This window comes from Nycticebus coucang, chromosome 17 (assembly GCF_027406575.1).
Source record: "Nycticebus coucang isolate mNycCou1 chromosome 17, mNycCou1.pri, whole genome shotgun sequence".
NCBI lineage: Eukaryota > Metazoa > Chordata > Mammalia > Primates > Lorisidae > Nycticebus > Nycticebus coucang.
The window spans coordinates 26,414,069-26,441,680 of NC_069796.1; the positions used below are offsets into that span (position 1 = coordinate 26,414,069).

The window sequence follows — 27,612 nt, forward strand, 5'->3', positions numbered from 1 at the left end:
GATTGTCAGGTACTCTACTTTGGTCCACTAAATGGTTTATTATCCACCTGGGTCTAACTTTTTGCTGGGATCTGTGGAAGAACAAAAGAAATAAAAGGAAAATGTTCCAGGAGGTAGTTAGAAAAAAGGTCTAGATTGTCTTCTTTCTACTGAAATTCCTTTTATTATCCTTCACTGTGACTTTTTAAAAAGTATTTTGCCTAAATGTCTATGAGGGGAATAGTAAAGTATCTTTGGTTCTTGGTATATATCATGTAGCCATTCTAGGACCAGGCTACATGAAGTCTGCGTTTATTAAATATTTATTGGGAAGGAGTTATCTTAGGTGTTGACCACGTGGTTGTAGCACTGAGGTATGACGTGAGGATTGGTAAAACAGATAGTGCCTCTGCACAGACAGACATTAACCAAATAGTTGAACAAACAACACAGTTGCAGGGTATTTTATTTCTTCAAAAGAAAAGAGTGCTTGTAAGGATATAATAGAACCTAGTTTGGTTTGGATTTTGGGAAAGCCTTTTTCAAAAAGTGTGACACTGAAGTTGAGACCTGACGAATATGTTGATGGTAGTGTGGAGCGACCCTTTGAGCTGCAGGGGCAGCATGTGTGAAGGTAGGGAGAGGAGAAGAGCAGTATGTCCTCTCTGCATCTCATTATCATGTAGCAGGACTCTTTTGAAGGATTTTTGTGTGAGGTAGCAACATGATCTATTTTGTTTTAACATTTCTAGCTGCTGGGCAAGAATGGAAGCAGGGAGCCTGAAGCTGATCCTGTGGTCTGGGTGGGAGATAAGAGTGGCAGGATGGATTGGATGTGGGAGTGAGAAGGGAGTTGGCTCTCAGATTCTGGACATGAGCAACTGAACAGATGTTAGTACCGTTGCCTGAAAATGGTAGAAATTGAAGGAGAAATCAATTTGGGCTTGGGGGAGAAAGAATTCTGTTTGAGTAGCCTGTGAGGTATCTGATCCTGAGAGTGTGTGTGTGTGTTTATAAAGGTATGGTGGCTTAAAGTCGTGGATTAAATCACTAAGCAGGAAAACAGGGTTTGGGTTGGGCCTAGAGCCCCTAAAGGTCTGTTAGGGATGATTGAGGACCTGGCGATAAACAGCCCGGAGAGCACTATTGGGGAAGCTGAGAGGAAAGAGTTAAAGAAGGCAGGCACTCTTCAAAGCTGATGCCTGGAATTGTTTTTCTAAAAAAAATATTGTGAGAAATAAAACCCAAGTATTGATTTCCACTCCTACAGGAGAAATAAAAAGTGGAAGGTAACAGGTATTGATGGACAACATCAACATGTATGATGGAAAGCATTTATTGAATGTGAAAAAAGGGGAGTGGTGGACGATCCACGCCACCTCCTGCTGGATTTACAGCATTATTAAGATTGTTTTGTTTTTCTAAAATGGCATTACCTTTGTAGTTGTCCTTAGGCCATGGCTTGGGAGACTTGCTGGTGGCATATGAAGTCTTCATATATGGCCCTCTGTTTTTTTTTTTTTTTTAATTTCAGATTAATACAAGGGTACATAGATTTAGGTACCTTGTTTGCGTTTGTTAGGTAAAGTCCAAGTTGTAGTTGAGCCATTCACCCAGGAGGTGTGCCATATACCCCTCCATTGTGCCCGTTAGGTGAGAGCTTGCTAAACCTCCTTCCTCCTTCCCCCGCTCGAATTTAATTGTGCTTTTCCCTCCTGTGGGCCTGTAGTTGTTCATCTTCTAGTTTCATTGAGTACATTGAATACTTGCTCATCTATTCTTGGGAGACTTAGGAGGATGTTCTCCATGTCCATCCAGGTAAATACAAAAGGTGTAAAGCCTCCACCTTTCTTTATGGCTGAATGGCATTCCATGGTATGAATATATCATAGTTCATTTATCCATTAGTGAGTTGAAGTGGCCCTTCCACTTTTTGCCTTTCTCCTTAACAAAAGAGGAAAGGTAAAGGGAGTAACTATATTGTCTTTCGTATGTCATTTAACTTGTGGGAGTTTTCATTTAATTCCTAACAAATGTATCTTATATACGTTTTTGTCATGGGCTCATAGAAACAGAAGAAATCGCTTAGTAGCTGCTCTCATAGATAGAAATATAGCTGGAAGCCAGGCACAGTGGTGTGTGTCTGTAGTCCAGGTACTTGGGAGGTTGAGATGGGAGGAATGCTTGAGGCAGGATTTGGAGGCTGCAGTGTACTGTGATCCAGTCTGGGAGTAGCCACAGCCCTCCAGCCTGGCAACATAGTGAGACCTGGTCTCTAAAAACAGAAATAGTGCAGTGGGATTTTACACCTTTGTCTTCCTTACTCTAACGCTGCTATATAGTAGCTTTAATTCTTCTTTTTATCTCTTCTTCCTTCTTGTTTCTTAGATCAGGTCTAAGATGGCTGAGATGTTGAAGGGTACACTGTACCCCTTAACCTCCTCAAAGTTGAATGATTACATGTCTGACAGCAAGGAAGAGGAGAAACACTTGTGATGATGTAATTAGTGATTAATGTGACTGTCTCCTTCATTAGCATTTTAGTATATTTCATTCGTCTCCAAACAAGGAATAGGTACTTAGACATTTTTTCATGGAGTGTACAAATCAGGTGGATGGTTCCTGTCACTTAACAAGGGCTTTTAAATAAACATCATGCAATTACAGTGTCTTCTGACACTGAGCTGTTTCTTTTGAGTAGGCTGTGTTAATTCCTGGTCGAGAAATTTCACTTACAACTAGTCACTTCAGTATGTAGTTTGAGTCTTTAAAGGTCACCCTGGAGGAACAAGAGAGGGTCACATGGGGTATGGGGAAGAGTAGAGTGGTTTCTAGAACTGGGGAAAGGTGGGACTCTGATAAGAAATATTCATGTGAGGCAAAGTCACATTTGGCCTGTTTCACAATTTAGCTAGGGCTCTCCCCTGCTAAACCCAGGTCACCTGCCACTGAAGTCTGGCTTACCCATAATGCTACATGCGTTCCCCAAGTACATACCAACTGACTCCTTGGGTAGAAAGGAAAGGTCCATTTTGGGTTTAAAATGTGACAAAACAATCTGTACACTGATAATCCTAATTGTTATCTTCTCTGTGTATGTTTATGTTCATACATTTTCAGTCTTATGAGATGAGAATTTAAAGGACCACGGTAGGCCACGGGTGGTGGCTCATGCCTATAGCCTTGGTATCTGGGAGGCTGAGGTGGGAGGATTGCTTGAGGTCAGAGAGTTTAAGATCAGCCTAAGCAAGAGAGAGATCCCATTTCTACTAAAAATACAAGAATTACCCAGGCATTGTGGCAGGCACTTGTAGTCCCAGCTACTTGTGAGGCTAAGGCAGGAGGATCATTTGACCCCAGGGGTTTGAAGTTGCTTTGAGCTAGGCTGACACCACAGCAGTCTAGCCTGGGCAACAGAGTGAGATTCTGTCTCAAAAAAAAAAAAGAAAAACCCACAATAAAGTTTCTTGGTTTTTATATGTTGAGTGTGTTTGTTTTTAATGGTTTTTAATTATGTTTCATATATGTGTTTGGGGCAACTATACTGCTAGGCAAATCAATTCCATGCTGAAGTGAAATGAACATGAATTTGTTTATTCAGCAAATCCTGTAGAACCTCAACAACAGCTCTGTTCTAAGTGCTGGAAGTGTAGTGGTGAACAGAACAAAGTCATAGGGCTTTCATTCTAATTGTAAGAGACAATAAATAAATCGATCAGATGTAAATACTGTGAAGAAAATTAAAGGTGGCAGGATGGTGCTCAGGCTGTGGTGGAGCTTTAGAGTAGTCAGAGAGGCCTCTGATACGTGAGCAGGCACTAGAAGGGAGTGGAGGGCGTTATGCCATTACTGGCCAAGAACAACCACAGCAGACCCCCAAACCCCAAGATGGGAGTGTGCTTGGTGGGAATGAGAGACAGTGAGGGTAGCAGGACTGAAATGATGAGATGGAGAGTGATAGGAGAGGAGGTGACAGGAGTAGTGAGGACCAGATGTCATGTAGAGTCTTGTGAGTCTTGATAAAGACTTCAGGTTTTATTGCTATTGAGTGATGTCAGGAAGCATCATAGGGGATTGAGCACAGATTTGACATGATCTGACTTAAACGTTTTTTAGATGCCACCCTGATTGCTGTGTGGAGAACATACTGAAAGGGGGCAAGGGTAGAAGCCAGCACACCCAAGAGGAACTTAACAGTGGTTCAGTTAAGATGATGATGACTGTTGGGAAGGTGGTAGTGGTTGATACAGTGAGAGGTGTTCAGATGCTGGATGTGTTTCAAAGATAGAATTGTTGGGATCTGCCTCTAGATTGAATGAGGAGTGTATGGAAAGATTATGCCAGGGGTTTCCCCTTGTTTAGAATGGAGTTGAAATTTATGGAGAGAGAGAAGACTGAAAAGAGCAGGTTTGGGAGGTAGATTCAAGATTAGCTTCTATTCTACAAATGAGTTCTACAACAGAGCAACATTTGTAAAATTATATCTAGTGATTCGTTAGATAATTTGTTAATTTTTGGCACAAAAGTGTTCGTTCTTTACCAGGTAAAACAATGAAAACCAGTAGTTTTCTAAATAGGGCATAAAGCGGGATGGAACTGCTGGTTTGATTCCATAAAGGGGAAAGCCCACCAAGGGTGAATAAGGAACATTACTTAAAATACTGAAGTTTCAAACATCTAATTGGTTTCCCATTTAAAATACAAAAAAGCTACCATCTGCCAGTGACATTTTTATTTTTCCCTTTCTTACTAGACTCCAGTCATGCCATCTTAAAGCTAGTATGAAACATTTGGAACTTGGGGATTTCTCTTTGGAAGAAGGGAAAAATCCGAAAAGCGATAATGGCTCAATAGAATATTGACTCTCTACAGGACCTAATTACCACTGGTGCATTTGTAGTATCCTCTGGCTCAGGAATTTCTCTGCTTTGAAATTTTCACTATTTTTTTTTTTTTTCCTCAAACAGTTCACATACTATTAAGTTTCAGTCTTAAGATTTCACTTCAGTTCTTATTTCTGTAAGGAGGAAGCCTTCATCCTCCAGTCTAGGACAGACTCCTTTCCCTCCCAGCCTTTATTTCAGTTAGTGGGAGTGTATGGTTGAGTGGATGTGAGCTACTTTGAAGCTCTGTGAGAAACGCCCTGCTGGGAATGATCATTATTATGTCTCTGGTATCTCGTATAGACCTGACAGAGTGGACCATCAAGGAGTGCAAGTTGAATAATGGACCTAGTTCTTTATAAATCACTGTAGTACAGTACTTTTTACATACATTATATTTGTTGTCTAGAATCTCTAAAGGATATTTGACAAAGAAATTGCCATATTTTGCATATTTGGATTTTAAGACCCAAGGGAGCTAAGTGAGATGCCCAGAATCATAGGACCTATAACCAACTGGCAGAACCATGTTTGGAAATTAGAGCAGATGTTCTTGAGTCTTGGTTGGTGTTCATTCTAATATCCAGCAACTTGATACTGTATAAGCTCTTGTTGTTTTGGTGACTTTTTGCTTTTTTAAAATACTCAGTAAGACAGATGCTTATTTCATATTGTGTAGATTAAATAGAAAGGATTTAGTCTCCTCACTTTCAGTGTATGGAGTTATCTTTTCTTAGAAGAAAAATCCTTTAAAAAATTAAGTATAAAGAAGTTGCTTATAAATGGAATCTTACTTTCTTCTGTTTTTTCTGCTGGTCTTTGTCCTTATCTCCCGAAAGTATAATATCAATTTTTAAACATTCCAGATTTGTTCTTTCTAACAACTAGTCATGTGCAGTTGTTAAATTTAAGTTTAAATTAAAATTATGTTAAAGTTTTTCAGTTCTTTAGTTGCATGAGTCACATTTTAAATACTCAAAATCTATATGTGGCTAGCAGCTATCATATTGGACAGCAGACACTTCTGTAATCACAGAAAGATCTGTTAGATAGTGCTGTTAAGGGATGTGATAACTGAAGGAACTCCCCCCCTCCCTTTTTAATTCTTGCATTGCTCCTTCCTTCCACTAGTTTAATTTGTTAAACAGTCAAAATTTTTTTCTGATTTTGCATGGATTCCTTCCTCAAATAAAGGGGTCTAGAACATATTAGGTCTTCAATGAAGTGTTTGAATCAGTGGAATTTGTCTCTTTCTGAGAATAGACATGGAAAGACATATGAAGAATTTCTTAATATTGTTTAAAGTGTTAGAGTTTCCAAAGTGTTCTTAACTTAAACGTTTGCTTTTGGTTAAACTTTCCAAACTTTGGAGTAAGTGGAGTTTCAAAAGGTCTTGTGGTGGCAGTCTTATTTTGCAAGGTTGTGGTTTGCCTGTTAGCTAAAACCTGATTAGGTGGGATCTTTTTCAGACCATTATCTCTGTCTCCCTATTCTTTTCTTCTTGATTGATGATATCAGTCTAAGAGATCCAGAAAAATTACAGTTTTCCCTCAAAGAACACATGTAGTGTTTTTTTAAAAAAGAAAAAACAACAAAGTATCTTTTATTCAACCTCTTTAGATTATATGTAGTTTTTAGAAGCTTTCCTGGTGATTCTTGGAGATCCAGTTTTGAGAACCAGTGTCCTAGATCATATTGAGAGTCCTACATAGTCAGTTAATGTACTGATTCTGAGCTTTGAAATACTCTAATAGAGACAAGTACTATCAAAGATCTGGCTTTAACTCTTAGGTAACAATAATGAATTAAGTTACCAATTATTAAACATCTGACATGTTTCAGAAGCTCTCTGTAGTTTGGACACAACTACCTTGCAAACTAGGTAGTTTTCAGATAGACAGACTCAGGCCAGCAGCAACTTATAGGTTAGGATCACTGCATATTAGGAAAAGTATTAGGTATTAATACCTAATTATCATTTAGAGGTAGACATTGGCTATTAGGAAAGGTGAAGTATCATGAAAAGCACGTATGTTGCTCATTAAGAATCCTATTAAAATCCTATAAGGAAGTTAGGCATACAAGTATTAACTGATAAGTTTGAATCTGATGAACAGTTGGGTCTACATATTACCTTTCTTTTATGGAACCTTATCATTTCAGGTGTAAGTAATCAGGCTTTGCCATTTTAGAAATTAAGTTTTATGATGAATGACTCGATTTTATACAAACAATTTTTCTTTGGAAATTACAATTTGAATTTGTACTTCATGTCTTTAATTACCAGTTTGAGTCTCAAGAGTTTTAGTTTAAAATAAAACTGTCATAAGAATTGTGTTCTTAAAGCATTTGTAAAGGAAATGTTAAAGGGGAAATGTTTTCTGGCAAAGCTGGTCAGGGAATATAGCCGTTGTACTAATTTACATGTAAATTTCTAGAAATAACAGATGTGGCTTGGAGAAAGTACTATACTGCCTCACCTATATCAATCCCAATTACTTGGCAGATTTGCTAACCAGAAACAAAGTTAAGATTTAGAAATTAAGCAAAATAACAATAATAAAAAACTTTAACATAGAAGAGCTTCATTGCACCTACCTATGCTTGGAGACTATAGTTACACTTTTATACACAGTTATGAGAAATGTGGCTCTGTGGTTTCTAGAACCAGGGCATGTTAGAAGGGAAACTGAACACTGGCAGAGGTGGATCCATCTAGAGATGGCATCGTGGGGAAACAGAAGGTAAGAAAATCATGAAAAACAGAACCAAAGTTTACAGAAAATAGCAGCCCTTTAGATTAGAGGCAAGGACAGGACCTGAGGTTTGATCATTGTAATATCTTCATCTAGCATAATGCTAACATAAAAGAACAATAGTGCTTTAAACCTGCGGTCTCCACCCCCTTGGGCTGATCCTCACCTTCCAGGATCCCCAATTCTGTCCCCAGCTTCTGGTCTGTGGTCTATGGCCTATTCGGAACTGTGCTGCACAGCAAGAAGTGAGTAGTGGGAGAGCAAGTGAAGCTTTATCTATATTTATACCTGCCCCCCATTGCTCACATTACAGATTAGATTCTCATAGGAGTGAGAACCCTATTGTAAACTGCACATGTAAGGGATTTAGGTTGTACGTTACGAGAATCTAATGCCTGATGATCTGAGGTAGAGAGATAATGTGCTTGAATCATCCTGAAGCTTTCCTCTCTGCTCTTCCTTTGTGGAAAAAATGTCTTCCACAAAACTGGTTCCTGATGCTAAAAAGGTTGGTGACTACTACTTTACATCTCAATACAAAAAAGACTCAGCCAACTATATATTTCTGGAATATTTCAGTTTAAATCATCCTAAAATATCAGATTTTTTCAAAGCCTTAGCAGGCTTTTTGCAGTTTTTTTTTTTCCGAGATAGGGTCTCAATTCTGTTACCATAGGTAGGGTGCAGTGGCATTATCATAACTCACTGAAACCTGAAACTCTTGGGCCCAAGCAATCTTCCTGCCTCAGCCTCACAAAGTAGCTGGGACTACAGGAGGCACCTGGTTAATTTTTTCTATTTTGGTTGAAATGGGTTTCACTCTTGCTCAGGCTGGTCTTGAACTCCTGAACTTAAGTGAACCTTCCCCCTCAGCCTCACAGAGTGCTAGGATTACAGGCATGAACTGCTGCACCCAGCCTTTGTGTAGTTATTAAGCTACAATCTTATGTCCTATTTTCTCTATTTAGCATTAAATAACTAATTACCAGTAAATCAGTTTCCTTTGTCACTCATAGTAATATCTTTAATTGAATGTGTAATAGTCTCAAGAACCTGTGCTATATAACTTGCCATTTTCTCTTTGTAGACTATTTAGTCCATTTACATTTATTGTGATTCAGTTATAATCAGGGCTGCTTTCTTTCTTTTCTATTTCTTTCATTTTCTGTTTCCGTAATCCTGCTTTTCTGTCATCTTTTGCGCTTATCATATATTTTTTAGTTCTTTTTTTAATTATTGAAATTCTAGTTACAGCTCGTTGTGTTATTTTTGGTGGTTGCTCTACTTAGAATATTGAATTTCTTTAGCTGAATGAAATATAGGAATCTTAAAACAGATGCCCTCGCATTAGTGCTCTTGTTGTCATATAAACGTTAAATCAGCAATACATTTTTACACTTTTTGCTGCAGTAGTCATAAGGCTTTTAAAAAACAAAAAGATAAGAAAAGTAAGTTTTTAAAAATTATTTACTCACATTTACTTCTATTCTTTATTTCTGATACTTCTTTCCTTCCTTGAACATTTCTTATAATGTAATTCAGCTGGCAACAAATTCTGTTCAGTTTTCGATCATCTAAACATGTCCTCTTTTACTTGAGATTTGAAGGATAGTTTTGCTGGATTCTTTTTTTAGCTCTTTGAATATGCTATTTAAATGTCTTCTGGCTCTATTGTTTCTGATAAGAAATCAGCCTACTCTTTATTTTCAAGATTCTCTTTTTACCTTTGGTTTTCAGCAGTTTGTGCCCTGGAGGGTTTTTCTTTGTATGCATCCTTTTTGAGTTTAAATTTTGTTGTTGTTTATTGGTATTACTAGATTTGGACAGTTTCAGATTTTTAAATCTTTAAGTCAATGCTTTTCTCTCCTTCTGCCATTTCCATCTGCTGTTACATCCATCAAGTTAATTTTTCATTTCAATTATTGCAATTTTCTTTAAAAACTTATTCCAGGTCTAGAATTTCTGATTTCTTTTTTCTTTCTTCAGACAGGGTATTGCTCTTTTGCTCCAGGTCTCAAGCTGTCCTACCTCAGCTTCCTGAGTAGCTGGGACTGTAAGTGCATGCCACCATGCCTGGCTAATTTTAAAATTTCTGTAGAGACAAAGTCTCGCTATTGCAGACTGGTTTCAATGAAACTCCTGACTCAAGCAGTCCTCTTCCCTTTACCTCCCAAATTGCCACTGTGTCCAGCCTAGAATTTCTTTTTTCTTTTCTTTTTCTTCCCTTCCCCTTGCCCCCCTTTTTTTGAGACAGTTTCTTGCTCTGTCTCCAGGGCTAGAGTGTAGTGGTATCAACATAGTTCTCTGCAACCTCAAACTCCTGGACTTGGGCAATCCTGCCTCACCCTCCCAAGTACCTGGGATTATAGGCACATGCCACCATGCCCGGCTAATTTTTCTATTTTTATTGCAGGCAAGGTGTCACTTCACTCAGGCAGGTCTTCAAATGCTGAGCTGAGCTCCAGCAATTCTCTCTCCTCAGCCTCCCAGACTGCTAAGATTATAGGTGTGAACTACTGTATGTGGCCCCAGTGTAGAATTTCTAATTTTTAAAATATTATCTTCCATTTGTCTGTTAAGATGATATTTTCATGACTGTCTGGTATCATATAGTGACCTTTGATTTTTAAACATATTTATTATAGCTATGTTGAAACCTTTGTCTCCTAAATCCTTTATCTATGCCACTTTGAATTAATTTCTAATGACTGCTTTTTTTCATCTGAGTAGAGTTTACATTTTCCTGTTTATTAGTGTGTCTAATTTTGGGGGTGGAAATTGGACATATAGGTAATACATTGTAGAGACTTTGGGTTAGTTTTTAAAAATATTCCTCTGAAGATTATTTTATTGATTCTTAAGACATTGTACTACCAAAGACTTTATAAGCCTTGAACATTTATGCTATACTATACTAAATTTTTTAAAAATATATTTTTTCAATAATAAATTAATCTTAGATAGCTGTAACTTTTTTACTTTATTTAAAAACAGGCCAGGCATGGTGGCTCACACTCTAATCCTAGCACTTTGAGAGGTTGAGGTGGAAGGATCACTTTGAGTCCAAAGTTTAAGACCACGCCAAGCAAGAGAGAGACCCTTGTCTCTACAAAAAATGAAAAATTAGTTGGGTGAGGTGACAAGTGCCTATATTCCCAGCTACTTGGGAGGCTGAAGTAAGAGGATTGCTGGAGTCCAGGGTTTTGAGGTTTGAGGTTACTGTGTTGATACCTCTGCCCTCTAGCCCTAAGAGACAGAGCAAGACACTGGCTGTTGCTTACTGACACTTAGCATAAAACACAGGCATGTTGCATAATGGTATAAAAAATATTCTTCTTGTGTGTCTTTATTCTATAAGCTTTTTGTTTTTTCTTTTAAAACGTTTTTGTTAAAAGCTAAGACACAAACACACACCTTAGCTTAGGCCTTTGCAGGTCAGGATCATCGATATCGCTGTGGTTTCCTCCCTCCACCTTGTCTCCCTGGAAAGTCTTTGGGCAGTAACATTTCTGGAGCTGTTATCTTTTATAACAGTGCCTTCTTAGATACCTGCTGAAGGATCTGCCTGAGGCTATTTTACAGCTAACTTTTTTCTTTTTAAATAAGTAGAGTTCACTCTAAAACAGTGATAGTACATACTTATGTACAGTGTTAGGTGGAGTGTATAGTTGTACGTGCTATGCTTTCATCCCACTGGCAGCACAGGAGGTTTGTTAACACCACCATCACTACAAACATGTAAGTTATGTGTCGCATTCGGACCTTGATGCCTGCGATGTCACTAGGAAAAGAATGTTTGAGCTGTGTGCACATGTATGCCTTTGTTTTTAGTTGCTAAATTAGCTGTTACGTGATATTAATTTAATACTCAGCTTACTGTAATACTAAGCAGTTGCTGTTAAACTACGTATCTGAGGAATTTTGATCTTTAAACTGTCTTTATTAATATTTTAGTCCAAAAGTTTTGGGGATAAACACCATTTTTATGGTGAACTTTAACATTTTTGAAATGTAATTTGGGGTTTATTTAAATCAGCTGTCGTGTGTGTGTGTGTGTGTGTGTGTGTGTGTGTGTGTGTGTGTCCCATTGTTGATAGAAACATAGGACACATTCCGGAGCTGTCAGCCAGGACTTTAAATCTTGACCTTTCTACTTAGTAGTTGTGAGATCTTTTGAAAAAGGACTTGCCACCTCTGACCCTGAGTTTTCTTACATGCAAAATTAGGTTCAGTTTCCCTAATCTGAAAACACAGGTTGGGTCTCCCTAATCTGAAAATCTGAAATGTTTCAAAATCTGAAGCTTTATGAGCGTGACATGACTTGACACTAAAGGAAAATGCATATTTAACATTCTGGATTTTGGATTTTTGGATTAGGATGGTAAACTCTGGTAAGTATAATGCTAATGCATCAAAATCTGAGAAATTCCAAAATCTAAAGCACTTTCTGTCCCAGGCATTTTAAATAAGGGATGCTTACCCTGTATTCATAATGAGAACTATCACACATTCTTGTGAGAAATGTATGAAATACCGAGTGTGCCCCATGTATCTGGGTAGAGACTAAATGTCTTTTTTATCACATGGTTCTCCGTGCATATTGCTTTTCAGTGTTTTTCCCATTTATGATGTCACTATCATGGTATTTCTTTCTTTCTTTCTTTTTTTTTTTTTTTTTTGCAGTTTTTGGCCAGGGCTGGGTTTGAACCCGCCACCTCTGGCATATGGGGGCACCCTACTCTTTTGATCCCCAGGCACTGCCCTAGTCATGGTATTTCTATATCACTTTGTCAACTTTTGGTTCTTTCTCTTTAAAATAAAACAATTTGAAATGTAGATTGCACAGTTATATTGTTAATTGATACTATAATAGAAGTTAGTTTTCTGGTAATTTGAATTAATGTTTTCAAGCTTTTTTTTTTTTTCCTTTTTCTTTTTCATTTTCTGGAGACAGAGTCTCACTCTGTTGCTCAGGCTTGAGTGCTGTGGCATCAGCCTAGCATACAGCCTAGCTCACTTTCAGTATAATGCAAGTGCCTCCTGCCTCAGCCATCATGTAGATGGGACTGTAGGTGCCCGTCACAATGCCTGGCTGATTTTTTTTCTATTTTTGTAGAGGCGGCATCTTGCTCTTACTCAAGCTGGAAAGGTTTTAGTTTGTTGACATTAGCAAGTTGTGTAGGATTTGAAGTGATGTATAAGTTAAAAAATTCTGTTGGTAACTCAGTCTTGAATGGTTAGTAAAGAACATGATGGGCTGTATAGAGTATTGAATTCTTTGTCTGCAATCAGCAGTTCTGACTTGGTTCATTGTAAAGTCACATGGTCACACCATCCACTTTTATCTGTGGCACTTGAGTTTTGAGCTTTGCATTAATGCCGTTGGATATTAATAGAGCATTGTTAACCAGAGCAGAATGGATTCCTGTAAAACAATACTTGGTTTTGAAAGAGTAGTCTGTGGGGGAAGCATTACACTGAATGCACCAATCACCGACAGCACGGATAGGAAATGTTGGTAGCTTTGGGATGATACAATTGGCTAGTACTTGATTAAAAAAAAAGTTAGGACAGACAATTGTTAGAGAAAACCCAGCCACTTTGGCATCTAAATTTGCATATGTATGCACATATTTTTAGTTGCTAAATCAGCTATGTTTTGTAATATTTAACACTTTGGCTTACCTTATATTAAGCAGATGCTATAAAACTACATGAGAAATTTTGATCTTTAAAGTGTTTTTATTAATATTTTAATTTAAAAGTTTGTTTTTAGGATGTAAATAGCATTTTTTGGTGAACTTCAACATTTTGAAGTATAATTTTGGATTTATTTAATTAAAGATTAAGGTGCCTGTTAGCAAAGCAATAAATTTTTGTGTATAAGTTGTGCCCAGAAATAAAGATTTTCATTCTTCTGGTTATCATTTACTGTCACTAAATTTGTTTAACTAATACTAGTCCTGTAAGTTTTGCTTCTGTTCTCAGACTGTGTAATCTAGCATTAACCCTGGGTGGTCCTTGCCACTAAGGAAAAAGGGGAAAGGAAGCAATCTGTTATTTATTAAGCAATTTTTAGTGTCAGAGGTGCAAACCATTTCCAGTACTGTGACCAGACTGCGACCAGGTCTTTAAAGCCATGTTCTCTATGCTGTGTCCCATGGCTTACTGGTGTGGGTGAGAAATCCTTTATCACCATCTGGAGAATGATGGTGTCGTATTTGTATGTGAGGGTCAATGCTTTTGTTTTCTTCTTCCAGAGGAAATCTTAAACTCTGCCAGTATTGAATCATAAGAAGCTATATAGTAAAGTCCAAATTAATAAAGTTTTGCAGTATTTATTTTTATGTATTTATTCGATATCCAGTTTTAAACTCACAACATAGGCAGTTGTAACACTTATTTGTTATAGTAACAGTCAATTTATTTAGCTCTTGCTCAGGGAATGTCCTGAGCATTTAATATATTTTCTTAGTCTCTTAAAAATATTTTTAATTGTGGAATATGAAAAGAACATAAAGCATAAATGTATAGCTTATCAATTGAACACCTGTGTAATCATCACCCAGATCATGAAATAGGTTGTTTCTGTGTATCCCTTTGTAATTCTTCCACAAAACAGCTCCTTTCCTGACTTAGTAGCGATTTCTTCTTTATGTCTTAGTCTTGGTTTTTTAAAAATATTTTTTGGTAATTTTTTGTATTCCTGAAAACTGTGAGTCCTATTAGTCTCGTTTTTACTGTTCTAAAATTTTATATAAATGGAATCATACACACACACATACATACATACATACATATATATATATATATATATACTTTTTTTTTTTTTGCGTGACAGAGTCTCACCTTGTTGCCCTCAGTAAAATGCTATGGTGTTACAGCTCACAGCAACCTCAAACTCTTGGGCTTAAGCAATTCTCTTGCCTCAGCCTCCCAAGTAGCTGGGACTATAGGTGCCTGCCACAATACCCTGATAATTTTGGTTATAGTTATCAATATTGTTCAGCAGGTTTGGGCTGGATTTGAACCTGCCAGCTCCGTTATATGTGGCTGGTGCCCTAGCCGCTGAGCTACAGGTGCCGAGCCATGGAATCATAATTTTAATGTCATCTTCTATTCCCTTTTAGTTTATGACATTCGTAGAGCTTGTGTGTTTTTATAGTTCATTTCTATTGCTATTTATCTTTTATTATATAAATATACTGCTTTATTTTATCCTGCTATTTATGGCTAGTTATGGCTATTTGGATTGCTTTTAGTTTTTAGCAATTTTAAACAATGCTTGTATGAACGTTTTTTATACCAGTGTTCTCTTCACAGGAGCATTGTGTATCTCTAAAAATATATTGAGGAACAGGATTGCTGGGTTAAATAAAGGGTTTGCATCTTTCAACTTGAATATAATGCCCAAACCTTTTTTCAAAGTTTTTTTTCCTTTTATTAAGTCATATACACATAGATGATAAGTACATTTACGCATTTGTGGGGTACATGGTTTCATACTTGAAGATGGATTGTCTGTAATAGGTGGGGAACATGTGGCTTTGATTATATGCAACTATTTTATAAGATCTTATTTCTTGAAGGTTGATTTCTTGCCATCTTGCAATATTAGTTAGCATAAAAAAATCTGGCATATATCTCAATACACATAAATTGAATTGGGTTGGGTCCTATGCCAGGGTTCACCTCAGCTTCATATAGGAAAAGCTAAATCATTTCCAAACATACAAATCAATTCTTATCCAGAATCAAACTTTTGAAGATTCATGAGGGAAAAAAAATCAATCCTTTCTGTACTATCTTTTCTAAGTATTTGTATAGGAACAAATACAAAAAATCAGTCCTTTCTGTACTATCTTTTCTAAGTGTTTGTATAGGAACACTTGGTATAGTTATAGGAAATAGTAAAAATATCTCAAAAACAGATGAAGATAAAGTGTACATTAAGTAGGAAGGCAGCTTGTTACATGACCTAATAGTTTACTAATTACACTACCATCTAACCTGATAGTTACACTACCGTCTTACCTGATAGTTACACTACCGTCTCACCTGATAGTTACACTACCGTCTCACCTGATAGTTACACTACCGTCTCACCTGATAGTTACACTACCGTCTCACCTGATAGTTACACTACCATCTCACCTGATAGGCTTTTCCATCTTGTTTTTCATTTAACATAGATGTTAATTGGGATAGAATTTAAAACATGCTAGAGGGATTTTTCAAATTTTATTTATGTGTGTATTATGTAATTATGATTTCCCTTAATGCTGGACTTGTAACTCTTTCTCCCCCACTTGAGAACAGGATTTTGCTGTTACCCAGGCTGATTATAGCTCACTGCAGTCTCAAACTCCTAGGCTTAAGTGATCCTTTTGCCTTAGCATTGCAAGTAGTTGAGACTATAGGGTTAGGTCACCATGCCTGGCTAATTTTTCTTATTTTTTTTTAGAGACAGGATTTCACTGTGTTACCCAAGCTGGTCTTGAACTCCTGGCCTCAAGCAGTCCTCCCATCTCAGCCTCCCAAAGAGCTAAGATTACAGGAGTGAACCATTATGCCTGGCCTTGGCTTGTGACTTTTTGAAGGCTTATGGTTATCAGAATTTTTTTTTTTTTTTTTAGCATTTACATGACGTGGTCTACCAGAATAATTTGAAACTGCATAACCTGAATAAGGATACACAGCGTTATTTCTTTTAAAATTTCTGTATTCTCTACCATAGCTACTACCCTGTACACAGCACAAAATCTGAACAAGCAATTTTTTTTTCTTTGAGACAGTCTCACTGTGTCACCCTCAGTAGAGTGCTATGGTGTCACAGCTCACAGCAACCTCAAATTCTTGGCCTCAAGCCATTCTCTTGCCTCAGCCTCCCAAGTAGTTGGGACTACAGGTGCCTGCCACAATGCCCAGCATTTTTTTGTTGCAGTTGTCATTGTTGGTTAGCTGGCCCAGACCAGGTTCGAACCCGCCAACTTTGATGTATGTGGCTGGTGCCACAACCACTGTGCTATGGGCGCCAAGCCTGAACAAGCAATTGTTAATTGAAAACTTTATACCATGTATCTCCCCTCCCTCCAGTTTTTCCCTGTGCATGTAGTTTTTTTCTGCCACTTTAGATTATTTGATAAAGTTTGATTTACCTTGTATAAAGGTGTGTTAAGGTGATTAAGACTGAAATTTTGTTTCATAGACCAAAATACTAGAAAACTTTCAGGATAGTTCCTTAGTATTCGTCTGATGTAGGGTGAAGTGAATGTGTGACACATTTTTTGTGACAGCAGGAAAACAGCAAGAAGCTTTTTTTAAGTATGTATAACTTTGTTTTCTTGAAAAAAATAAAACACTCATATCACATCCAAACAATTTTTTCTTCGTTATTTTTGGTAATCATCCATAAATCATTTATGTTATTTTTTACTTTTTAGCCATTGGAAAATACAGTAAAGAACATAAACACATCATTTCTGTGAAAATGGCAGGTAGAGTGAAGATTTTTATTTACGTGCCTTTGTATCAGCATAGTTTATGGTTCATAATTGTATATTTGAAATTTCCTATGATTATAAAGTTTTTATACAGTTTTTTTGGTGTGTGTGTGTTTGTGTGTAGACAAAATGTCATGCCTGATGATTTCCTTATTTCTCTGAAATGTATCCAAAGGAACAAAAGGTATATATCCACTTGGTATTTCAGGAAGTTAATGCAATTATGAAACCAACTTAAATTTAAGTCTATTAATAGAGGTGTAGATAATAACACTTACTTGATTTTAACTTTTATTTATTTATTTATTCTTTTTTCACTTTTTTGTTGTTGTGGGGGATTCATTAAGGGTACCATAAGCCAGGTTACACTGATTGCATTTGTTAGGTAAAGTCCCTCTTGCAATCATGTCTTGCCCCCAGAAGGTGTGGCACATACCAAGGCCCCACCCCCCTCCCTCCTTCCCTCTGCTCTTCCTTCCCCCACCCCTCCCTCCTTCTTTCTCTCTCTGCTCTCCCCTTCCCCCACCCCCACCGTGACCTTGATTGTCATTAATTGTCCTCATATCAAAATTGAATACATAGGATTCATGCTTCTCCATTCTTGTGATGCTTTACTAAGAATAATGTCTTTCACTTCCATCCAGGTTAATACGAAGGATGTAAAGTTTCCATTTTTTTTTAATGGCTGAATACTATTCCATGGTACACATATACCACAGCTTGTTAATCCATTCCTGGGTTGGTGGGCATTTAAACTGTTTCCACATTTTGGTGATTGTAAATTGAGCTGCAATAAATAGTCTAGTACAAGTGTCCTTATGATAAAAGGATTTTTTTCCTTTTGGGTAGATGCCGAGTAATGGGATTGCAGGATCAAATGGGAGGTCTAGCTTGAGTGCTTTGAGGTTTCTCCATACTTCCTTCCAGAAAGATTGTACTAGTTTGCAGTCCCACCAGCAGTGTAAAAGTGTTCCCTTCTGTCCACATCCACGCCATCATCTGCAGTTTTGAGATTTTGTGATGTGGGCCATTCTCTCTGGGGTTAGATGGTATCTCAGGGTGGTTTTGATTTGCATTTCTCTAATAGATAGGGATGATGAACATTTTTTCATATGTTAGCCATTCGTCTGTCTTCTTTAGAGAAGGTTCTATTCATGTCTCTTGCCCATTGATATATGGGATTGTTGGCTTTTTTCATGTGGATTAATTTGAGTTCTCTATAGATCCTAGTTATCAAGCTTTTGTCTGATTGAAAATATGCAAATATCCTTTCCCATTGTGTAGGTTGTCTATTTGCTTTGGTTGTTGTCTCCTTAATTGTACAGAAGCTTTTCAGTTTAATGAAGTCCCATTTGTTTATTTTTGTTGTTGCAATTGCCATGGCAGTCTTCTTCATGAAGTCTTCCCCCAGGCCAATATCTTCCAGTATTTTTCCTATTCTTTCTTTGAGTATTTTTATTGTTTCATGCCTTAAATTTAAGTCCTTTATCCATCTTGAATCAGTTTTTGTGAGTGGGGAAAGGTGTGGGTCCAGTTTCAGTCTTTTACATGTGGATATCCAGTTCTCCCAACACCATTTATTGAATAGGGAGTCTTTCCCCAAAGGCATGATAAATTTTTGGTGTATCGAAGATTAGGTGGTTGTAAGATGTTAGTTTCATTTCCTGGTTTTCTATTCGATTCCAAATGTCTATGTCTCTACTTTTGTGCCAGTACCATGCTGTCTTGACCACTATGGCTTTGTAGTACAGACTAAAATCTGGTATGCTGATGCCCAGTTGCAGGGAAGCTGTTACTCGGTCGCCATCTTGCTCTCACTCTCTTAATTTTAACTTTTAAGTTATATTTTAGAGATAAATAAAACAGAAGGTGAGGAAGAAGATAACGATTTTTTTGTGTGTGTGGACGCATCTGTGTTTAAAAATACTGCTTAAATGGGAAAGTGAGCATCCCCTGTACTTAATACTATTTTGAAACTAGTAGATGAAAACCACAGGTCTGCATGATAGAAAAACACAATTAAATTTGGGAAGCAGGATAGAAGTGTTTGGTGGGTTCTCACCTGCCAGGTACATTGTGGGGGTATAGGGCACATCTGGGTGAAGGACTCAAATACAAGTGGAAACATACCTTAACATACACAGACTGAGTAGCCTAATCATATGTACCCTTATGTTAATCCAAAATGAATAAACCTTAAAAAAATTACTGCTTGATACATGCAGTATTGCAATGGAAAATTGTACTTTGTTTTTTGAACATAGTTGTATACAGTATGTTGGAAACTAGCAAATTATTGCTGGATTTTGAACTTTTTTTTAGGGTGGGATTCTGATAAACTCTCCATAACAAATTGCTAAAAATTGCCCTCATCAATATGTAGCCTATTAAGTATACACATCTTTACTTTTCTTTTAATAGAGATGGGAAGAGAGATGTCTTTTTAGTGTATATTAGACATGGTATTTTCTTATAATACTGAATTTGTTCATAAAATAATTCAAGAGTACTTACGTATCTTCGAGTGAAAACTAAGGAACTTTAAAGTTACTAGAATTAACAAACTTTTGTTTTGGCTTTATTTGAGTGGTTAAATGTTTGAGCCACCAATCCCTACTTAGAGTCAGTTTTTAAAATTTGGGATTGTCACTGACTCTCTGCTGGAATATACTCAATAATGCAAGTATAGCCAAAGCAGGTTGTTCTTGTAACTTAGCTATGCAGGCCCCTGGGCACAGTGGGTTTTGTGTGGGTATGTATGTGTGTGTATTTATTTATTTGTGGCCTAAATGTCTAACTAATGAATAAAGAAAATGTATATCCATACAATAGAATATTATTTGGCAATGAAAAGAAGCGAAGTACTGATAGATACTGTGCTAGTAATCAACCTTGAAAACATTTTGCTAACTGAAGAAGCCACACTCAGAGTCTACACACATATTACATGATTGCATTTACATGAAATGTTGGAGTAGACAAATTTTGGAGATAGAAAGCTGGTTGGTGGTTACCAGGGGCTGGTGGAAGGCGAAACTGGGGAGTGACTAATGGGCACTGAGTTTCTTTTTAGGGTGATAAAAATATTTTAAAACTGATTGTGGTGGTAGTCATACAGCTTTGTAGATATACTAAAAGTCATTGTACTCTGGTGAATTGTGTGGCATGTGAGTTATATCTCAGTGCTGTTTAAAAAGTATAGTGGATTTGGGATACTTTATAATTTTTTCTGGGAGCAATCAATTTTTGTATCATAAACTTATGGGCATTCCTCTTATAGTACAGTAATCATTTTTAGATAATAGTTATAAAACCATGTTATAAGAAAAATTATAATTATGTCTTAGTTATAAGCTAATATCAGAAGTGTTTTACATTAGGGTTCATATTTCAATTCTCAGTAATCTTCAAATTAGTCATTTTCCATGTAATTCATGTAGTTGAGGTTATAACTAAGTCTGTGAGGATTTGTCTCTTATCAAAAAGCTGGAGTAAACTATTTTCAAAAAAATACCCAAAGTGTTGCTTCTGGTTTATTTTAATGTTTCTTCTCTTCAAGATCAAAGAATTATCAGTATTTAAGCTACATAAATACAGAATCTAAGAGCTGATCTGGATTGATAACACTTTTAAAAGCATACAGCAGCCGGGCACAAAGCATCAAGCCTATAATCCTAGTACTCTTGGAGACCGAAGCGGGAGGATCACTTGAGCTCAGTTCAAGACCAACCTGAGCAAAAATAGAAAAAATTTAGCTGGGCATTGTGGCCAGGTGCCTGTAGTCCCAGTTTTAGGAGAGATCACTTGAGCCAAGGACTTTGAGGTTGCTGTGAGTTAGACTGATAATCATGGCACTCTAGCCTAGGGCAACAGCGTTGAGATTCTGTCTCAAAAAAATAAATTAAATAAGTAAATAAAGCATATAGCAATATTGCATTAAATGGAATTGAAGGGCAGATGTTGGTTAAGGGAAAAGGGAAGTATGTATTATGTAGATTTTGCACTGTCATAGCACAAAATGTGCTGCATCTCATTTCTGTAATTAGAAGTTGTATTCAGAATTCACTGAAACTTGTGAAGCACTGAGAATGTTCTTAAAAAATTAATCAGTCTTGGCTCAGTGCCTATAGCTCAGTGAGTAGGGTGCCAGCCACATACACTGAAGGTGGTGGGTTCAAGCCTGGCCTGGGCCTGCTAAACAACTGTAACAACTGCAACAAAACAATAGCTGGGTGTTGTGGCAGGCACCTGTAGTCCCAGCTACGTGGGAGGCTGAGGCAAGAGAATCGCTTAAGCCCAAGAGTTTGAGGTTGCTGTGAGCTGTGATGCTTCAGCACTCTACTAAGGGTGACACACACACACAAAAGTAATAATAGTATTAAACAGTCTTTTTGGCATGTAAAGAAAAAATGTCTGAAATACAGCTGTAGTTTATTTTCTGCTGTGAAGACACAGGTAGAGGAACAACCATGGACTAACTCTCTGGGACATGAGTTTAGATCCAGAACATCTTTTATTTCCCAAGTCATCTCCCTTCTCCTTTTATGACCTTTTAAAGACCCTGTTACCAATTTGGAAATGTATCATATGCCTTGGATGTATGGGGACAGAACAAAAGTTGAGAACCACTGGGAGAGACAGTAAGTTGAGAACAAAGAACTAAGAATTATGGAATTAGACATGGAACTCAAAAACCTAAGAAGGAAACCTCAGTTTATGTCTGAATCTGAGAAAAGCTGCAAAGGAAAGCTTGAAGAATGCTTGAGTGACTGCAGATTAGGTGTGAGGAAAGGGAGGAGATAGGAATGAATCTTGGGCTCCAGGGACTCCTGCGGTCTTGGTGTGTAAAGGGAAAACCATATTCACTGGTGATGCAGAGAAGCTTTGAATTGTTATTGTTGACTTTTCAGATGTTGGAAAGGAGGGGACTGTGTGATGTGGGTTTATGGCTGGGGCGATGCAGTCCGAATTGATTGACAGCTAGTCTGTACCTCGCAGTCAGTACTGTTAGTGCTCTGCAGACTCCACCAAAGTGTAATAAAAATTTGAAATTATTAAAATGGGCTTACTGTCATGTTGAGAGTTAAATTTTAAGGTATCTCAGTGCCTTTACGTTTTCCTTAGGTAAAATATTAAAAAACCCTCGATTCTTGGAAATCTATACCGTATCTTTCTAAATATAGTTAAGTATGTTTAGTTATATTTTTATTTATCAAGTTATTTTAAATAACTCTTAAACATAATTTTCATTTCTTTTTCTAACCAGGAACCTTTTGAGGATGGCTTTGCCAATGGAGAAGAAAGTACTCCAACCAGAGATGCGGTGGTTACGTACGCGGCGGAAAGTAAAGGGGTCGTGAAGTTTGGCTGGATCAAGGGTGTCTTAGTATGTGTATATATGGACTTGCATTTTAGAATTATAGCATTTCTGTTGATTATAAAACCTTCTCGGTATCCTTATTAGTTCTCAAGAGAATTTTTATTTTTCCCTGTTACAACTTCTCTAAGTACTACGGAAGGCCACATTAATAACTTGAACATCCTTTCCTTTTGGACCTTAAATTTAGTAAAGAAGATATATGTTTTAATGTAACCAAATTACTCCTCACTGCCTGTAAATTATATTTCATTGCCTCTTGCAAACCTCACATATTGTCACTTTTTTGAGATTAAGAATAAAGTTATCAATGAAAGCCATGCAGGGAACAGAGCTTAAATATGTTAGCTTGTTTTGAAGCTAACTCCCTGATCTTTTGAAGAGAAGCATGTGGAAGGTAACAGGTAACAGAGTAAAGGTCCCCCTTTCTTGAATTCATTTCCATGCACAGGTCTGGGTGATTACGGTTCACATTTACTTCTGATTTTCTGGCCTGGGTGGGGAACCTGTAGCCTTCTGATTTCAAGCACCAAAGGAAGTAAGAAAAGCTTCATCTTGCTCTCCCTCGCCCCTTTTAATGAAAAGATGTGTTAGGAAAATTTGGGTTCAGTTCAAAACACACATAAGGACCATTAAGGTCACAAGTTTCCTTAATGTCACAGATTGGAATTAGATTGCCTTCTTATTGGGACTTTGGAAGCACTTAATAGGGCTTGTATTGGAATTCAGGGGAGAAGTAGAAGAAAAAATTGCAGTTCTTGTAGTAATTTTCTTGCCTAATCAGTAAGGTGAATGTGAAGCTCAAGGTATTATTGTTTGCCTATTCTTAGATTTTAGGAGCCTGTTCTATGTGTGAGCATAATAAATAAAAGTAAAAATAAATTTGAGAAACTTGCACAAATTGAAGTTTTTAAAAAAAGTTTGAACAATTGGCATTTTGTATTGACAAATACTTAAATCTGTGGAAGAAATCATATGAAAAGCATTAAAAATTTTGCTCATTAAATGAATGAGCAAAAATTATGAACAAGTGATTATTAAAATGTTTTCTATCTTGCGTCTCTTGCTTTAAATGACTGTGAAGCATGTTTGTTGACATATGCTCTCATACTACATTACAATCAACGTATTTATGTTAGCTCAAACGTCTGCTGTTGTAAAGTTCTTCAAAAGGACTTGAAAGAGTGAGCTAGGAAATATATTTAAAAACTATCTTCCATAGTCAAACGGGTGTTATCCTGCTTCTGGCTGGTGTGGTGTTTACTGCTGTGCTGTTTGCTGACTCTTCTTTACCTGTATCTTCACCTCTTTTTCCCTTCTAGGTACGTTGTATGTTAAACATTTGGGGTGTGATGCTTTTCATTAGATTATCATGGATCGTGGGGCAAGCTGGAATAGGTAAGTGAAGCTATGTTCTGCTTGATTTGAGAATGAATGAGCAAAATAGCTGAGTGTGAGCTCTCAACCCCATAAAACTCAAGCAGTTGGGTTATTGTGATGTGTTTTCCTTTATATCAGATTATTGTCTTAGTGTTACTCTGTTCATAATTCTGATTTGATTTTTATAAAATGGGATCAGAATTAGGTGATGCATGGCTTACAGTGCCAATGCATTATGTTTAGATAATGAACTGTAGATAAAGGCAGGTTTAAATGAGAGTGGAAGTATTCTCAGTTTCTTTTTTTTTCCCTAAAGGTCTGTCAGTCGTTGTAATAATGATGGCCACCGTTGTAACAACTATCACAGGATTGTCCACTTCAGCAATAGCTACTAATGGATTTGTAAGAGGAGGTAATTTCACTCTTTGTTTCACTATCATCAGATTACATTTATTAAATAGAGATACAAATTGTATTTCTAATTATTTTTCACCTACATAAAAGCAACATATGAAATCTACATAGACAGGAAAGTTACCACTGAGTACTTCCAAACTAATGTATTTGAAAGTAAAATTTTATATTGCCCCATATACATACACTTTATATTATTTAAGGTGTTCAGCGTGTCTGGTAGCAAGAATGTGAGTTCTACTTTGGTCTCTTCTGTGCTTAGCTGCATTCTGTTGCATACATTCTGGTGTTCAGTTATCATTGTACAGGTATAACCTCCCAGTCACCCTTCATGGAGGGAAACTGAGGCAGAGCACCTCTCCCAGGACCTGATGGGCTTGTGTGAGTTATACCTAGGACTCTAAACCCACACTCTCAAGTCTACCTCTCTACCTTGAGGCCTCTTTCATTGATGTCCACAAGATCTGGGGAGTGGAGGGGGGGAGAGCACATGTGAATGTGTGCTAGGCTGAGATTTTCAGTTTTGCCATTGTCTACATATGTCAGAGAATATGTTCCAGATCACTGGGGTCTGGGGTAACTGGTAGCTCCTATCAGTATGATTGTGACTGTGCTGAGCATGCATCACTGTTATGGAAGTCTTATGTGTAGAGGTCTGAACTGAGCTGCATGGGGTGTAAGGTGGGGATATGTCCAACAGAGTTAGACAACAGTGAGAGATTGTTCTTGCCTTCTTGTCAACTGGATGCCCCATGTTTCATTTCCGCCTGCCACTACTGGGGAATGGAGGTGGGAGGAGGTATGGGTTGGGGTGTTAGGTATTTGCAAGAGATCAGCAAATCATCAAATTTCTTATTCTCAAACCTTAGAATCTAGCTTTGACCTCAAGGGGAATGGGGCATGACCCACTGGTAGAATGAATCCTTAACTGTCCCCCATTTGAATTTAAACTTCAAAAAGTATAGGTTTTTCTGGATTGTGACCAAAAAGCCATTTTTAAAAATACTGTTGATAGTTTACACACACACACACACAGAGATTCCTCTAAAGACTTTGTGTCCAGGTTTCTTTCCTGGAATACCAAGAGTATGAGAATGTAGAGCCTCTATAGATTTGTCTGACAAATGACCTTACATTGCAACATTGCTTCAGTTTTCTCAAAGCGATAGTTCACAAAGGAAGAATATACAGGAAGAAAACATTGGCTTATGCAATTTGGAGTTCTTCCATTATCATTAGATATTTCTCCAACTGAGTAAAATAGGTTTGCCCAAATAAGGAAGCCTATAGAAGATAAAAGAGAAAGTAATTAATTTAAAGAAATGACCAGTCATTTTAGTTTTGATTTTAGTTGGGGGACTAAAGAACCTATCACTTGAGTGTTCTCACAGCTTTCTACTTACCTATTCAAGTTAAGAAACTTTCTGAACCTTAGCCTTATTATGTGTAAGTGAGCAGTTTGGCTTGATGACCCGAGATTTCTGCTCCTGGAATTCTTTGAGGTTATACGTATGCACACAGGAGAGTATGGAGAGGGTGGTAGGTGGGGATGAGGAATTTGTGTCTTTCATTTTGCAGATACCAACTGCTGATCCTAGGGTTGGGGTTTTTGTTTGTTTTTCCAAAAAGATTTAATTGCCTTTTTAAAAAACTTACATTTAACACATAGTCCAGATTTAAAAATAACTGAAAAAAATATTTTTTTAAAGTTTTAGATTAATATGAGGGTACAGATCATTAGCTTACATTGTTTGCATTTGTTGTAGTTGTGCCCCTCACCCAGGAGGTGTGCGCCGCACACCCTGACAGTGTTCCTAGTAGGTGAGAGCTCACCAATCCCGCTCTCTCTTCCTTTCCCTCCTCCCCTCTGGCTGAAAACTTTTTGACTTCTTTTGTTGTAAGCAGTAAGCTGATGAACTTGGCTAAGAAAGCTACAACTATTTAATCTTCTCTTGAAACCAAACACACGAGTAGTTTGTGCTACCTCATTTTTACTAGAGTATAACTTTTAAAATGCTAGTTTTAAATGACAAGGATTTAAAGCTTATTAAATTAACATTATTGAAATAAATCCACATGCAGTGAAATGCACAGGTTTTGTATAGTTCTGTGAGTTTTGGTAAGCATATCTACTCTAATTATAATACGGAATATTTCCATCACAGCAGAAGGTTCTCTGCGTTCCTTTGCAGTCAGTCCCTCACTTCCATCCCAGACTGGAGTCACACACATGGTGCTCTGTGTCTCACTCCTGCTCAAGATTAATGTTACTGAAGTTCATCCGTGTTTTTCCATGTTAGCAGTTTGTTCATTTTTATTACGTGTAGTAGTTTGTCTTACTACTATAAAACTTGTGATGGCCATACACAACTTTGTTTCTTCAGTACTTGTTGATGGACATTGGGTTTATTTTTAGTTAGGCAGCTAGAATGAATAAGCTGGCATGAATATTCTTAGGTCTTTGTAGCTATGTTTTTATTCATTTGCGGGAAACACCTAGGAATGGACTTACTGATTCATAGGGTAGGTATATGTTTCACTTTGTAAGATACTGCCACATAGTTTTCCATTTCATATTGTCATCAGTAGTTGTGAGACTTTCTTGTCAACACTAATTTTACCTATTTTTTTTTTGAGACAGGGTCTTGCCCTGTTGCCTAAGCTAGAGTGCAGTGACATCATCATAGCTCATTGCAAAATCAAACTCCTGTATTTGAGTGATCCTCCTGCCCCGCCGTCCTAAGTAGCTAGGACTTTGTGTTTTATCTTTTCAATTTTTTTTTTTATTTTTTTTGAGAGAGGATCTTGCTCTGTTACTTGGACTACAGCACAGCGGGGTCATCATAGATCACTGCAACCTCAGACTCTTGGGCTAAAGCAGTCCTCCTGTGTCAGCCTGTAGAATAGGTAGGACTAGGCATATTCTACCAGCCTGGGTATTTTTTCTATTTTTTATAGAGTTGAGGTTTTACTACTTTGCTTAGACTGGTTTGAACTCCTGACCTCAAGAGCTCTCCTGCCTCAGCCTCCCCAAAGTGCTAGGATTATAGATGTGAGCCAGCATACCTGGCTTTTCCTTTTGATTATAACTATTCCTGTGGATGCTAAAGGGTGTCTTACTGCATTTTCTTGATGCTTCATGATGGGCATCTTTTTATGTGCTTATGGCCACTCCTTTATTTTTAAATTATGTTTTTGTTATTGATTTCTAGAAGTTTGTTTTTTTATATATTTTAGGTATAAGTCATATGTTTGACATATTTATTATATATATTTTTTCTCAGTCTGTGCCTTTTATCATTTTTATCATTTCCTTAATC

General features: G+C 37.2%; 1 protein-coding gene across 2 annotated transcripts in view; it reads left to right on the forward strand.

Moving 5' to 3' along the window:
- The window catches only part of SLC12A2 (solute carrier family 12 member 2), a 104,824-nt gene that overhangs the window by 3,119 nt on the left and 74,093 nt on the right, over positions 1-27,612 (forward strand). For both annotated transcript variants that reach the window (XM_053566960.1, XM_053566961.1), the window contains exons 2-4: positions 22,388-22,507; positions 23,821-23,896; positions 24,195-24,290. In XM_053566960.1, the coding sequence (XP_053422935.1) occupies positions 22,388-22,507; positions 23,821-23,896; positions 24,195-24,290 (292 nt within the window). The remainder of the gene's footprint in view (positions 1-22,387; positions 22,508-23,820; positions 23,897-24,194; positions 24,291-27,612) is intronic.